Source organism: Dermacentor andersoni, chromosome 2 (assembly GCF_023375885.2).
Source record: "Dermacentor andersoni chromosome 2, qqDerAnde1_hic_scaffold, whole genome shotgun sequence".
In the NCBI taxonomy this organism is placed as follows: domain Eukaryota; kingdom Metazoa; phylum Arthropoda; class Arachnida; order Ixodida; family Ixodidae; genus Dermacentor; species Dermacentor andersoni.
The window spans coordinates 208,205,987-208,221,813 of NC_092815.1; the positions used below are offsets into that span (position 1 = coordinate 208,205,987).

General features: G+C 43.9%; 1 protein-coding gene across 1 annotated transcript in view; it reads left to right on the forward strand.

Annotated features, from left to right (window-relative positions):
• Positions 1-398: 398 nt before the first annotated feature.
• Positions 399-15,827, forward strand: part of LOC126540181 (male-specific histamine-binding salivary protein-like) — a 40,737-nt gene continuing 25,308 nt past the window's right edge. The window contains exons 1-3 of the mRNA XM_050186971.3: positions 399-1,378; positions 5,831-5,978; positions 14,322-14,485. Of these exons, the coding sequence (XP_050042928.1) occupies positions 5,850-5,978; positions 14,322-14,485 (293 nt within the window). The 5' untranslated portion in view covers positions 399-1,378; positions 5,831-5,849. The remainder of the gene's footprint in view (positions 1,379-5,830; positions 5,979-14,321; positions 14,486-15,827) is intronic.

The window sequence follows — 15,827 nt, forward strand, 5'->3', positions numbered from 1 at the left end:
TGATATGTGAAAAGGAGCATCGCCATTGCAGCGTTACTACATCTCTTTCTTTTATCTTTATTTAAATTAAAAAAGACGAAAAAAAAAACTACAACAGGGGTGCGATCTTGTACGCGTTCCAAAATAGAACGGAGGCGGTTCGTTCCACCGAGCCAAATACGATTCGTCAATTTGAACCGTGCCGAACGCCATGACGTCAATTGTGACGTGATATCTGCTGTCAATCATTCCGTGTCGTCTGCTATCGGACGAACGGAACGGAACATACCGCCTATTTCGTGTCGTAAAGAACGGGCCGCCTCCGTTCTATTTTGGAACGCGTACAAGATCGCACCCCAGAAATACCTGAAACATTTCGTCACCGCGAAGCGGCGTGCCTTCTCGCTATGCTTATTTTTCATGCTGAATTCAATTGAACATTGTGCTAGTGGTGTTGGTGAATCTGCCTTTGTGATTATTTTATTTGTGCTTCTTACAGTCTTCAAGCCCTTCGGAATCCCAGGTATTCAAAATAACCACGGTGCCCTCTACTAAGGTGTGTCTCATGAACTAGTGTAAAGTTTAGGGACGTTCAACTCCGTATTATTACCTTTTTTTTTCGTTCTTTTGTACCGCATTGAGGCATCAGGAATGTTGTGGTGAGGGCCTTCGCATTAATTTTTCTCATTCTGTTGTCTACAAAGTAAACTTTCATGCTAGTGAACGTATCATAAGAAGCCAACAAAGTAAGACACCAAGGACAGCATAGGTGAAGTTACTTGCATTTATAAATAAAGTTTTTAAAATGATAAATTCATTGAAAGTAAGGAGGATGAAAAAAACATAACTGGCTGCAGGTGGGGCACAAACCCAAGTCTTTGAATTACGCGTGCAATGCTCTTACAAAATGATTTTACAAAAGGCACTTCACCGCCCTTGAAGTATACAATTTATCGTGTGTGATTTCCTTCCTAAAGTGAAGGTACTGAATGACTGATGATACGAATGAGTAAAGAGCACCTGTAAACACTTGCCCTTGGGCGCGGCGAAAAAGAAAAAAAAAGACTCTGGCAGACTCTAGACTATGCCCTTTTTATGAGGCGAAATTACACCGTGAAGGAAAACGCCGGTTATCAGAGAGGCGCGATAGTCGAAGAAGCGCGAGACGTTGTTTTGCTTGCGAAAGTGGCGAAGGTGAGCGATTGAGACGATTCCGCAGCGGCGGCAGCGACCGGTTCCTCGTGGTCACGTGACTTCCTTCTCGGATCGTCAACAGGGGGGCCCGGTTCTTATTTTCTTCACTTCAGCTTTCTAGAACTAGGTGTCTTTTCGTCGCAAGTCTCGGCGTATCCTGTAATCATCGTGATCGCGCGAAGACTACCGCAATTCCTCGCTGCCGGTAAGTGAAACCAGGCTGTGCCATCCACCCGGAAGTAAGCGGCTTCCGTGTTCGACAGTCAGTTGTTGTATGCGTCTGTATGGAGGGTTGATTCAGTGCATGCTTTATATCGAAAATGACTAGGCAGGGTGCTTTTGTAATTTAGTTGCGCGTTCTGTGTAAGGGAAAATTCCAACACCTCGGTGTTCCTTTTCGTTCTCATATTGATGTGCTCGTTGTGAAAAAACAGTGATCTTCTTTTCGGAAGCTACAAAGCTAGCCACTGACCACTCTTATTAATTCATGTCACTTTTATTTGTGACGTTCAGCTCAATGAAGAGCATGGGCAAAATAGATGAAAAGATTCGTCCGTAAGTGACGCAGTGCTTACTGTTTCTTGAAATGTAAAGCTACAATGCTTTATTGCTTTCTGAGGAACACGAACCAATTGCCATTGATTATTTTTACCTTGTTTCATAATTTTATATACTTTTCAGTTCTTTCCTTTCCCGTGTTTTTTCTTTTGTTTCTTGTTTATTTCTTGTTTTTTGTATTATCTGTTAGTGTGCAATTATGCTCCCCCCTCCTTATGTAATACGCCTGTGGGGTCGTTAAGGGTACTGTAAATAAATAAATAAATAAATAAATAAATAAATAAATTGTAGTTTAGTATGTGAATACCTCCACTATGTGCTAACCAGGCACGTACCCAAGGGGGGGCCCGGGGGGGCCCGGGCCCCCCCCGAAATTAAGTGGCATACCCCCCCCTCCCCACCCACGCCACCACTCCTCACACATTCCTAAAGCGCCGCCAGATCAATGTTGAGACTTGGCAGCTGTTCATCGGTCAGCATTATGCTGCCTTTTTCACTCCTTTTAGATGGCGGTAGTTATCGGCATCTCTTGTAATGTGAAGGACAGTTTTCTCATAGATTCCTCACCCGCGCGATTAACTCGAGATGCGTTCAGTTGTCACCATCTATTCAACCGTCGCGCGCATAGTTGTTGCTTTTGTTAGTTCAACCTTCTTTGTTTAGGCTGATCCTGGGACCAGGAGAGGGATGCGGCTGTTACTCAGCTCGTCTGTACTCTCATGGAACGAGTTGCGGCGGGAGAAAACGCCAATTGCGTTTAACTTATCCCTTTGCTTCATTATTTCCTTGAGTTACGGCTCGCCGCGACGCTGGCAGATGCCCGGAACCATATACACGTGATATGGGTTAGATAAGGTGGGAAATAAAATAATGTGAAAGAGCGTCCATCATGAAACCCTGCAATAACCCTTTAGCCCATAAGCAAGATGAATGTCGCCCGTTACCTCGTCTGTTTTTCCCTAATTGTATAGCACTTTTCGTGCAAAATTGGCAACTGGAAACAAAAATCGCAAGGAATTGAGAAATTAAGCGATCTACTAAGGGAGAGAGCCAAGGCAACAACCAAACTGCAAGCAAAAGCGAATAACAAAAAAGTTAACCGTTGTTTATGAGAATAGTTATGGATCAACATCTTTTTATTTAAAAAGGAAGTAGAGAAAACGCCGCCGGAAGTGGTGAACAATTACTTGTTTTGAATAACGCTTCTACAGTTATCGGTCGAACCGTCTCACGTAGCCACTTCTCTGCTGTGCTTATGTGGGTACTGCGCTCACCTTTCGCGGTGAGCGCAGTACGTCTAGAATCGCAGAGTGCTGGGCTCTACGCGGTTGTATGGGACTGGCGGCCGCACAGCGTTATGCAATTCGCGGAACTGTCAAAACTGATCAACAAGGCGAAAATAACTGATATTCGAAACTATAACATGAGAAAGACTGAAGAAGCCGTAAAAAATGAACGCAGCCTGAAATCAGTAAAAAACAAACCTGGCATAGAACCGCACTACGCAATCGGGCAAACATTCAAACATTGACACTTCGCCGACGCGTTGCTGCCTTAAAGTTTCTCTACCTTCTTTATCATGACAGCATTAATATAAGCAAACACGAGTACCTAAAACCACCATACCAGCGCTCAGCCAGAACAAACCATGACAAGAGTATCAGGCCATATACCTCCCGCTGTAATACATTCAAGTATTCCTTCTTTCCGTCAGTCATAGAATTATGGAATAAACTGCCACAAGACATTGTATCCTCGGAATCTGTTATCACATTTTCTGTCAAGATTGAAAATTTTTTTGATCAGCAGGTTGCGCCGTTGTAGAAAGGAAAAAAAAGGGGGGGGGGGGGGGGGCTGCGCACGGAGTGTATATTTCATGTGGATGCTGACCGCAGTTCTTGTAGTGTATGCTTTTACTGTGTATGCCGCTTGCAGTTATTCCACAATCATTGTATAACGCGCACCCTTTCCTGTACTGTTTAGTACAGGAACAGTCTGTACTGTTTTAGGACTTTCGTTTCTTTCATTTTCGGATCTTTTTTTGCTGGCAATCTGTACTTTTCGTTGTTGTTTTTCTTTGTTGTTCCCACTCCTGTAAGAGCCTGTAAAGGCTTACAGTATTAATAAAATAAATAAATAAATAAATAAAAGATAAGAAGGATAATATCATCAGCAATCTCGAAGGTATAGTAAAAGCAGCGGAAAAATTCTAAGCTGACCTGTATACAGTACCAAGAGGAGTCACGATACCTCACTTAGAAACAGTAATGAACAGGATACAGAAACTCTCCTATAACTAGCGATGAGGTCAGAAGGGCCCTGCAAGACATGAAACGATGAAGAGCGGGAGGAGAAGGTGGAATAACAGTCGATTTAATCAAAGATGGAGGAGACAGAATGCTTGGAAAACTGGCTGCTCTTTATACGAAGTGTCTATCGACTGCAAGGGTCCCAGAAAACTGGAAGAATGCAGACGTTATACTAATCCACAAAAAAGGAGACGTTAAAGAATTCACAAATTATGGGACCATTAGCTTACTCCCAGTATTATATAAAATATTTACCAAAATAATCTCCAAACACGGGACTTTAGTCAACCGAGGGAACAGGCTGGCTTCAGGAAGGGTTACTCTACAATGGATCACATCCATGTCATCAATCAGGTTATCGCGAAATCTGCAAAGTACAATAAGCCTCTCTATGTGGCTTATATAGATTACGAAAAGGCATTTGATTCAGTAGAGATACCAGCAATCGTAGAGGCACTACGTAATCAAGGAGTACAGAACGCTTACGTAAAAAGCTTGGAAAATATTGCTACATGCGTGTGGTATTTGTTTGTTTGAACGAGGCGCGTAGGCGCCATCACTCCAGAAAAGAGGAGGAAGAACGAACTGGGCTCGCGCTGTGAATCTAACCGGTAAGAGCTGCAACCGTTGTTGTAAATATAATCTGTAAATAGTTTCTCGTCTTACTGACTCGTCCTTCGCGTAAGAATATCTACAGAGGTTCTACAGCTACCTTAATTCTACACAAGAAAAGCAGGGAGATACCCACAGAGAAAGGGGTCAGACAGGGAGACACAATTTCTCCAAAGCTATTCACTGCGTGCTTAGAAGAATTCAAGCTATTAAACTGGTAAGGCTTAGGAGTAAAGATCGACGGCAAATATCTCAGCAACCTTCGGTTTGCCGATGACATTGTTCTATTCAACAACAATGCAGACGAGTTATAACAAATGATTGGAGACCTTAACAGAGAGAGTGTAAGAGTGGGGTTGAATATTAATATGCAGAAGTTGAAGATAATGATAAATAGCCGGGCAAAGGAACAAGAGATCAGGATCGCCAGTCGGCCACTAGAGACTGTGAAGGAGTACGTTTACCTAGGTCAATTAATCACAGGGAACCCTGATCATGAGAAGGAAATTCACAGAAGAATAAAAATAGGTTGGATCGCATACGGCAGACATTGCCAGCTCCTGACAGGAAGCTTACCATTATTATTGGAAAGTAAGGTGTGCAATCAGTGCAGTTTGCCAGTGCTGACATATGGGGCAGAGACTTGAGAGCAAGTTAAGGGCCGCGCAAAGAGCGATTGAACGAAGATTGCTAGGCATAACGTTAAGAGAGAAAGAGAGCGGTTTGGATCAGAGAGCGAACGGGTATAGACGATATTCTAATTGACATCAAGAGGAAGAAATGTAGCTGGGCAGGACATGTAATGCGCCGGTTAGATAACCGTTGGACCATTAGGGTTACAGAATGGGTACCAAGAGAAGGAAAACGCAATCGAGGACGACAAAACACTAGGCGGAGCGATGAAATTAGGAAATTCGCGGGCGCTAGTTGGAATCGGTTGGAGCAGGACAGGGGTAATTGAAGATCGCAGGGAGAGGCCTTCGTCCTGCAGTGGACATAAAACAGGCTGATGATGATGATGATGATGATGATGATGATGATGATGATGATGATGGAGGTGGTGGGCCCCCCCCGAAAAAAAATCCTGGGTACGTGCCTGGTGCTAACACCGTGGAAATTCAACCGTACAAGGCTACATTCTTGGGTGTCCTTAAACTAGGCTTTCCTTGTTTTTGAAGGAACCATTTTATCGTTGTCATGACACCAGCGCCAAGAAATGGGAAGCTGGAACTGTGCGCCGTGATTTTTGTGGCCGCGTTTGCGCTCAGCCAAGAGGAACTTCTAGAACGAAAGCCGGAGCTTGCGCAGTATCAAGATGCATGGAAGGTAAGCTTGGCATGAAAGCAATGTGTTCCTCGTGTGGTAAAAAATATGCTAATGATTCTTGATTGTATGACAAATTTCGCCGCATATTCAGATGACATCATGTCGGAGTAAAAATTGATTAACGTATTGGAATGTATTGGAAGGACGTTCGCCCAACATTAAGGAAGACAAGGATGTGCATGATTATGGGCCCTATAACGTAAAACTATTCCAATATGTTTCTATTCCAATCTCCTGACGTCAAATTTGCGTAACCGCCGGCGCAAGCACCGGGCGGTCACCCGCAGGGTTGTCTGAACAGACCAATCAAACGCTCTCCTCGCTCATAGGAGGTCACTTTTGTTTGCTTGAAAAACGAATAACGTTGCCTAAACTGAGCGGCTTGTCGTATCTAATTGGCTGACAAGAGGCGAGGAGACCGCTCAAGTGGAGAAGGATTTACTGGGGCAGAGCCAGTGCACTGAAAATCGATAACCGGATGAAGAGGGTGGTGCTGGCGTGTGCGATTGATCGGCTTTCCCTTACTTAGCTTGTGGTGGCTGGTTGAAAATCACGGCGGCATGCGACGGAAGCTTAAGAATGACGCTAAAACTGACCCTCAGCAAAGAAGAGTTGGCAGAATGAGGTGGTAAACGTGCCGAAAGGGCTCGAAAACGTTACACGGCCACGCAAGAAGTTTTATTATACGCAGATACACCCATGCTCTCCGGCAGGTGCGAGTAGCCAGATCGGCGGCAGTCATCTTTTATTCCTTTCGGAACGGGGCAGCCTGCGGCTATTCCGAAGAAAATTCACTTTTGTTCGGCAGAATAATGCATCTTTATCGTGTACACGTCACTTTGACGCGAGGAGTTTGTGCGGTTTTGTGACGTCGCGTGACAGGCAGATGAAGTGGGTGCAGCTCGAAAACGTTTTACCAATAGCCGACGGCTAATGGCGAAATGGGGTCGAATCAGAAATAACTGTTTTCTTTTTTCTATCAAATCATGCATAATCAGTGTGTACACATCATATCATATGGGGAGGTATCCTGGTTTTCGTGACGTCCGGTGACAGACAGGTGAAGTGGGCGTGGTCGAAAAAAGTTACCAATCGTGGAGGGCTTACAGCAGAATTGGAATAGTTTTATGTTATAGCGCCCTATGATCACAAAAGTTTCGCTATCGAAGAAATGTTGGGAAACGAGCGTTCCGGCATTCCGACGCTACACTATCAAATCAGTTTTCTAAAGCGAGATGTACATGTCAGAAATGCACTCTTGAGAGAAGCGTGTCTTATGCATTTATGACGGCAGAGATGCGTGAATTTGTCCTTGCGGTGTTGTCTTGGACGGTGCTTCGCGGGAAGTATTGTGTGGTTGTTCACGAAAACGTGACGCATACGATGACCTGGTACTTCATGCTAGAACTTCGAGACAAGCGCTGACAGTGTAGTGACATTATCGCTAGATTTAGCGACTTTCTTGTCGGTTGAGCGCAAAATGTTCGATTTATTAACCACTGAGGCTTTTTTTTTTACCGACATGACCGAATGTTTTGACGACATATTTGTGTCGATGTAGTAAGAAAGACTGCTTCAGAAATGACTTTCTATGGAGCGCATTGTAAAGCAAGTAAAAGCAAGGGGACCAAATTGGCAGCGCGGCGAGTGGGCATTATGAACGAACGGTTGTTTTCATATAGGGTGTGTTGACATCGACGCTTAAACTTCACAGCACGGCGGCTCTAGCAGGCTTCACATTGTGCTCATCGAATGTTTTTTTTTTTCTTTTCAAAACCGATTTGAGCGGCTCATAGTACTACAAGTTCTACAGTTTCATTAAATGCGTTCGGTTGCTTAACTGTAGAAGTGATGCTTGCTGGGCCAGTTGGCTCATGCTGATACTTGAGAAAACCGGCGAAAAAATTGCGACGCACACACGACAGCAAGAAGAGACACCATAAGAAGAGCGTTGTGGTGTCTCTTCTTTCTGTCGTGTTTGCGTCTCAATTCTTTCGCTGCTTTTCTCAAGTGATTGTTGAACGTTCGCCACCACAGCAGCAAATCGATTTTGCAAAGCTAAACAGTGTGTAGTGAGATTTAGAATGAGTATTTGCATAATCAGAGAGATAGACTGTAGAAAGGTGCACGTATCGGAGCGGCTGGGCTTATTCGCGCTAATATGAAGCGACCGTTTCCGTTTCTGATTTGTCCTTTCGGATAAATCAATACTGCACAAATATTTCAGCTGGATCAAGTAGTATAAGCGCAGTATTTGATACATTAATGTAACGTAATTGTCATCCTCGTGTTAAGAACATAAACCAGGCGCGTGTCGAAGCATTTTGTTCATTCACGAACACCGAAAACGGCAAAACTTGCAGGAATAAATTGTTTCAAACTGGTTTTTTTTCGTGCTTAAGAAATCAGGTTACTTTTGTTTTATTAGTACCGGATTGGAAAGCTTACAATCTCTAGGTCAACACAGAATTTTAGCTTGTATGATCTTTTGTTATGTAGATTTTTTAGGAAAAAAAAAGGCCTATATGCATCCTGGTGTTAAATGTACTACCCGTAATTCACCTGCACGGACACTAGACAAGTCTGTGCTTCGGCAGATAATTTGCACCATGTCAGCTAATGTTATATTGTTAAAGTACGCCTACTGCATTTGTAATTTACCTTATAGTTTAAGAAAATTTTAGCGACTTTGCAACAGGCGTTCACGGAAATTTGAGAACATCTTGTCCCAGATCAGCTATACGCACAAAAAGATCATATAGCAACACTGCTAGAGACAAGTTACCAGTGCAGCGTAATGGGATGCGATAAGGTGACATCATCAAGTTTGTAACATGTTTCACATCTCTATAGGAACGAACCAGCTATTGTAGTGTACACGTTGACGGCAATAATCAAGTGGAAGGTGTAAAACGAGATTTCATAAACGAAATAAGATGCGCAGGTAAGCAAAATTATTTGCCGGCTCCTCCCTAGCTACAGCGACAGATAGTTGTCACAAAATTATGCAGATCGAATGCACATTTTGGATCCCAGTAGTCGACTCCACAACTACTCCGCGGTAACGATCATCATCTTGTTGGTATGCCGATAGCCAAAAAATAATGAAAAGAAGGAACTTCCCCTTGTAATAAAGTTCAGATCGCATTTATTGAAATGTTACGTTCCGACAAGCTGTGGCGCCGCAACAATGACAATGTACGACCATAAAGAGCGCCCATGCTTCACGAAGATGCAGTCGGGGTTATCACGTTCTGAACACGTGCTGAACTGGCAGAAACTGCAATTAAATGAAGAGAGAGAGAGAGAGAAGGGAAGACGGAAAGGCAGGGAGGTTAACCAGACTGAGTCCAGTTTGCTACCCTACACGTGGGGAGGGGAATGGGGAGTGAAAGAGAGAGAGAGAGAACCTAGGTGTAGGATGTCTATAGTCGGGCACTCAAGTCTGTTGCCATCAGGTAGCGAAAAAGCGCGCGAACTGCTTTCTGCGCTAATGAACTGTGAGGCCAGGCTCCCAAGATCTTCGCTTCCGTAAATGGCCTGTCATCCAGTCTATTTAAGGCACACTGGAGAGTCTCACGTTAATTATCGAAGCGAGAAAGATACTAAGAAAGGTATGATGCAACAAAAGGTATGATGCCAAAAGGTATGATGCAACAAAAGAAGCGCATCAAATGGGTCTACAAATGCGCGAACGTTTTGGAGCCGCAGCCTTTCGCTGATGGTGCTTTTACACTGTAGGAAAGGTGAGGGGCCTAGTTCAATACGTTGGCCAGGAAAGATTGTCGCACTGCAGTCCTTCACCGCTGTGGGAGCCCGCAGCACCCGTCAACAACCTTTCGTTATCCATGGTCTCGTATAGTGAATGAGTTAAGATGTGCCTGTACGTCGTGTCGCGTTGACACCAAGCAGTTTTTGTTTTCTGTCGCAGCTCACAAAGGAGCGCAAACAGTATTGACTACACGAGGCGAATGTCGTGGCTATATATGCAATGTTCAGTGGCGCTAGTGGTTAGCAAGTTAGTCTGTTTAGATACCTACAAGGCTGTCGCCTGACACATCAGAACAAATTCCGCATAAGGCACACATGCCTGTAAGTATGCTCATCTTTCACTTGCCCTTCGTTTAAATAAAAAAAACACTGCCTTGGCTACTATTCACATGAAAGCAGGGACCAAAATAAATTTCAGGAAGAGGCGAAACATACTCAGAAAACTTCTATAAACAGTAAAGAATTGCAAAAGGAAGCTGGAATGTTTAACGCTGTACGGTGTTGACGTGACTATGTAGTTGTTATGTTATAGGATTTTGGTGTAAAATGTAATTTCTTATCAGCGAGACCTTATTTTGGTGATCTGTTTCTTTACTGGCGCAGCCAATTGCGTTAAGGATGCTGTCGTTACTTTAGTTATCATTTATTCTCGCGATATAATACCTTGGTGTTTGACGAAATGAGTTGGAAATTCTTTAAAAGTAGGTAAAGCTAGATGAATAAGTTATTCCCTCTGCATTGCATATACCACCGAGGTATGCGTTTGGAAATGACTCGGTGTAGTAATTAGACAACTAATTGCGCAAAATAAGCTAATCAGCTTTCACCCAATAGAGCCATTCAACTGCTCCCAGTGAAATAGTTGATGCGCTTGGGATCTGAGGAGCTTATAAACGTTATCACGTTTGCAGCGTAGAACAACAAAATTGAATAGCCAATGAGCGCAACTGTCATGCTCTCAGTAGACGCCCATGAGAGATGTGACCGCTTATGCCCGACCATGGGGAAAACATGAAGCGCGTGAGATCACGGCTTAATAGAGAGTTATAGCTCAGCGAGTCAGCGTAGACGCCACTTCGCATGCTGTACTGCGCATGCGCACTGGCGTCTACGCTGGCCCTCTGGCCCGCTGGCTCGCCGAGCTATAACTCTCTAATGAGACGCTCGCTTGAGACTGGCCCAACGGTGAGGTGCAAACAGCGACTTCACGCACGTGCATCTACTAAGGATGCAGCAGTTGCGTTCTTTGCCTGTTGAGTTTCGCTTTTGTGTGAAATTCGCTGAACTCATTACGTTGACAAAATGAGCGGCGAAGTGCTCTTACGATTCTGGGAAGGTAATGAGCTGGTACGCTTCAAGTCTTCCATTGGAATTAATCACATGACTCTGTTGTTTGCAATGTTAGTCAAAATTTCATAATTACTTTAGAAATTACTATACCGAGCCCTTTTCAAGTGTATGCCTCCATGGTAAAAATAACAAAGAAGGAATAATTTTTTTTCTCTCAACTTCCCTATTCTTAAGCAAGTTCCAACGCAATTCGTGAAACGTGCAATAAATATGTGGGCATTTAACAATCTTGCGGCTGGCCGCGAAAGTCACACGACCAGGATCAGCAAAAAAATTATTCCAAAGTTTTCGCGCAGTAGACAAAATCATGCGTGCTTCAAGAATCGCAGATACACTGGGGCGAAAAATTTGGATCGACAGAACTTGCACACTTCGCTGAAAGACTCCGTAGTTAGCATCTATGTAGAAAGCCTACCAACATTCCTTCGCAGGTGTACAACGGGAAAAACGTTAACCAAGCCGCGGGCACCAATAAACTTCCCGTAAAAGCCCACAAAATGCGTGAAAGATGTTAATTTGTTTTAAAAGTGCTCCGCCAGGATGACTGACGCCTACCTAAAGTGCTGTCGGAGCCAATGATTAAGGCATTGGCCCGCTTGTCCCACATTAATACGATCTCAACTTAGCGACAATCGATATAGAACACAGGTGGCGTATGCATCATCTGGGTCATGATACTCCGATGCGGAGCATTTCCACGGCTGATGTCTTCCAGCACTTTTTGCATACGGGGCAGCTTTTAGCCAGCTTCTTCATAACCTTATTTAACTTCTGCGCCAGCTACTTCAGGAATGGCACTACCCCAAAAGCAACCCTGTTCAGCATAGCAACGTCAGATTTGTCAGGAGGCCCCAAAAGTTCCTCCTGTGATTTTCCTTTTGACCTTAATATTCGTCCACAACTACCCTCAAAAATAAAATATTAGTAGCCTAATTATCGAATGTACCAGTGCAAAACACATGTGGCCAGACTTGAATGACAGCGTAATATTGTCAAGAAGGAATGACCACGTTAGATTTCATTGTAATGAAGCCTCAGTGGCTGAGAAAGTGGTCGCATAGTATTCTGTCGTTGGTGTCATTCTCTAAACAAATATTATATAGCTGCTTTGTCTAAGATTTACTCGTCGCTTTCTCACATCACTGAATTTGGAGTTTGAATTTCTTCATTGAGATACATACGTCTGTGCCAGTTCTACTTAGAGCATTAATTGGTACGCATTACTATTATCCCGTCACTTGTGGTTTTCAGTGCAAACCAAGAAATGTAAAGATATGATCTATAGTGGTTTATTATAATGCTGAATAGTCACCTCGTGCGTAAATGCCGCTAATAATTGTTTCTCGCAATTCAAGAATATATTCTGCCGCTGCGGCTTTAATTCTACCGTTTTTCTCTGTAGGTAAGCTAGAGCTAGACTCGCCAGAAAGCTAGAATCGACACATGCGAGCGGTACCGGTGAAAGTGCACTTGCTGTTTTGGTTTACTTATTTTCATCGAAATGGAAATAAAAGAAAGAGATTTAGTCACTCTATAATGGTGGTGGCTACTCCTTTTCGCATAGCAGAAACAACAATATAAAAATATATGTAGTAAGAAAAGAAAAAGAAACGACGTCCTAAGGCCAATAATTGAGAGAACGCAGCCCTCTGCAGCCACGAACATATAAATATAAGATGCAAAGGCAAGTCGCGCCACAGTGACTTTGTAAACAAAGTTACAAACACACACAAGCGGCCGTGATGTAGACTGCGAGGAGCTTTAAGCAAACGAGGAATACGCCAAGTTACAGTAATGTACGCGCAGAATATGAAACTCAAAATTTAAAATTGCTAAACGCCATGTATCCCACTCGTTATAGGGCCAACTGTCCTTGGTGCGGTGGCATACCTACCCTAATACACATAACCTGGGGGTGCACTAAGCACCCTCATAGGCCAAATACCAGTAGGACAATGGAGCAGTGGGAGGCACAGCTCGCCCACTCCGACCTGGCAGGACAAAAGTCCTTAATTAGCCAGGTCAGGCAGGCGGCAGAGGCCAGTGGGGCCCTGGACTGAGACGCTCCGACCACCCCTCCTTCAAATCTTTACAATTGCAATAAAGTTTATCTCTCTCTCAAAAGTGAGCTTCAGCAAAGAATACGAATAAGTATAACATGTAGTATACAAGCGGTAATAATTAAATAATTGAACAAAGCTGTAGTTTCATTGCGTTACTATTCATTAGACAGCTTTAGAATATCGTTTGTCGCCTTACTGCGTTAAAGGTGTGCACCTTTGCGGGACGTTAAGGGGCGCATCCTTTCAAGCCTTTTTGTTTACCGTATGGAAACAAAAACGTGAAGAGGACGTTATAAAACAGGGCGCCGTCTGGTGCCTCGTGCCAAACGTATCCAAGCCAAGACGATCCATTTGCAACCATTCTGCTGTGACTATGCGGACGCGTCTCCTTAGGCCTACGGGCGCCAGAATCGCCGAACGATCTCAGAAAATGGATTGCTGTATGCGCTCATAACTGACCTGTCAGGTGAGTTTAGAGAAAGCTAAAGCTCGTTGCAATAGTTACTGGCGATCAACGCGAGTGAGAGCGCAGCCATCACAAAAACTCACATTGAAGCGGGAGCCATGGGTGCCACCATGTTTGACACGCTATTTCTTAGCGTGCGTAAACATTACGAGCAATAAACTTGCAAAATAATGTACGTTATCATAGCGCACGTAAACCACAGAAACCAAATAACGTGTGGAGCACGCGCAGTGATGACGACTCTATTTATTGACATAGGTAATGCGTTTACGTTTGGTTGCAAACTCTATTCTAAAACTGTCTCTTGTGGTGCGTATTACTTGTTAAGGGTGCCTGTGTCTTCGAAAAAAATTTTGAGTGCGTCGAACCCTTTTCGCCGTATTATTTTCGATGGCCATGCGCCCAGCAAATGTTCGAGTGAGAGGTCGGTGAGGATTAATGGAGTGTAGCTCTTGTTCTAGCTGCCGTCTTTGAGTCGCGTATCTGGAGCATTCCAGGAGTAGATGGCGAACATCTTCATCGTCAGTGCCACAGGAGCAAGCCGAGGACCAAGCCCATTTTATGCGACACAGGAAATGTTTGGTGTTTTCCTTGTGCACTTTTGTTTTCATTCCTGGTTATGTCGCTGGTGAAATCATTTCATCGCAATGTGGTGATGTGGAAGTGATAATACATATATATTTTCTAATGCAGCTGTTAAATGTACCCGGAAAGTATTACCTGTTTATGAGGTCCTACGAGAAGGAACCCTTCTATAAACACAAGAAGTGTGTTTTCAACGAACTGGTATCTGTTAACGAAGAGGAGCAGTACACCGTGAATCTTATTGGAGCCACAGATCCCAATGACGGGTCGCAGTGAGTGTTGTTTTTATTGTTTCTGCTTTTCTTTGCTATTAAAACAGCGTGCCTAGAAGACCTTCATGCAAAAATGGCAGTCGTATGCTGTTGTATGAATTACAAGAATGATAAATTTGTTGAACCTTTCAGTGAGCGAAAGACGACGTTAAGTAAAATAAATCCTCTGAACAATTAAACGATGCGCCGCCTTGCGAATAGCGGGTCCCTCCGTCGCGCTATCGCACAATCTGCGGCAGGACACCGGAGGGAGCAGTCATTAAGTTTAAACGTCGCATTGAATTTTAAACAATGAGAATAAAGGGCAGCATTTGCACAGCCGTGTATATACGATGAGAATGCACGCCCGCACAATGGCGGAGAGAGAACAAAAAGAGAGAGAAGGAGACAGAAAAGTAGAAGGAAAGAATACCAAGGGGAATTCGCAAGCATTTTCTTCAAGTACCCATAAAGCAGCAGAGGCAGAGGAAAGTGCAGCACGTTTTGCTAAACAGGTGCAGCAATAAGATGTCACTCTCTGGTTGAGTGAAATTAATTGATTTAATGTGGCTCAGTAACACTTTGACCATGAAAGACGCCGTCAGAGAAGGCTCCACCTAACTAGTGACTACCTAGATTTCATAAGTTGCGCCTAAATCTATCGCTACACGAGTGATTTCGTCACCCGCTCCATGGGAATACGCCCGTCGTGGGGGGTGGCGAGGGGGTTGAATCGATGCCGCGACTTCGTGCTTAGCTGCAGAGCGCCTTAATCACTGAGGCACCTAGGCGCGTCTATTTGACTGAAATGAACGCTGCAATGGGTAAGGGGAAGCTTCGGTGTAACAGCGCGTACATGGTTGACAATCCGAATGCCAATTACTAGTCGGAGATAAGCTGCAGAATGCAGACACGAAGTCCTGGCTTTAATCAACCCATTGTGACGAATGTAATATGCCACCTGATTGCTGTCCTGATCGTTTGTACCGAAGTTTGGAAAAAAATTACTCGTAGTGCATTGTGCAGCTCTGGCAGTTCAGTCGCATTAATAGGATGGGCGGACATTACTTGAACAACTAGTAGCGTTGTTTAGTTATCGAATAAACAAAGTTTCTCTTGTGCAATATTTATTTGCAGTATTGCGAACATATGTCTCATTTAGCGTTTGATTTGCGAAGCAGTGAAATTATATCAATTTCGCAGAAATTTTGAAGCAGTAACTCTCAAAATAGGTCAGCACGCCGTGCTAGGCTATAGCTCGGCGCGTCGCGTATTTTCCCAAGAGCCTTGGGCACGCGGGAATGGGACTAGGCAGACCGACAATAAATTTGGCGGCACATTTTGAAGAGGGACATCTCCAATG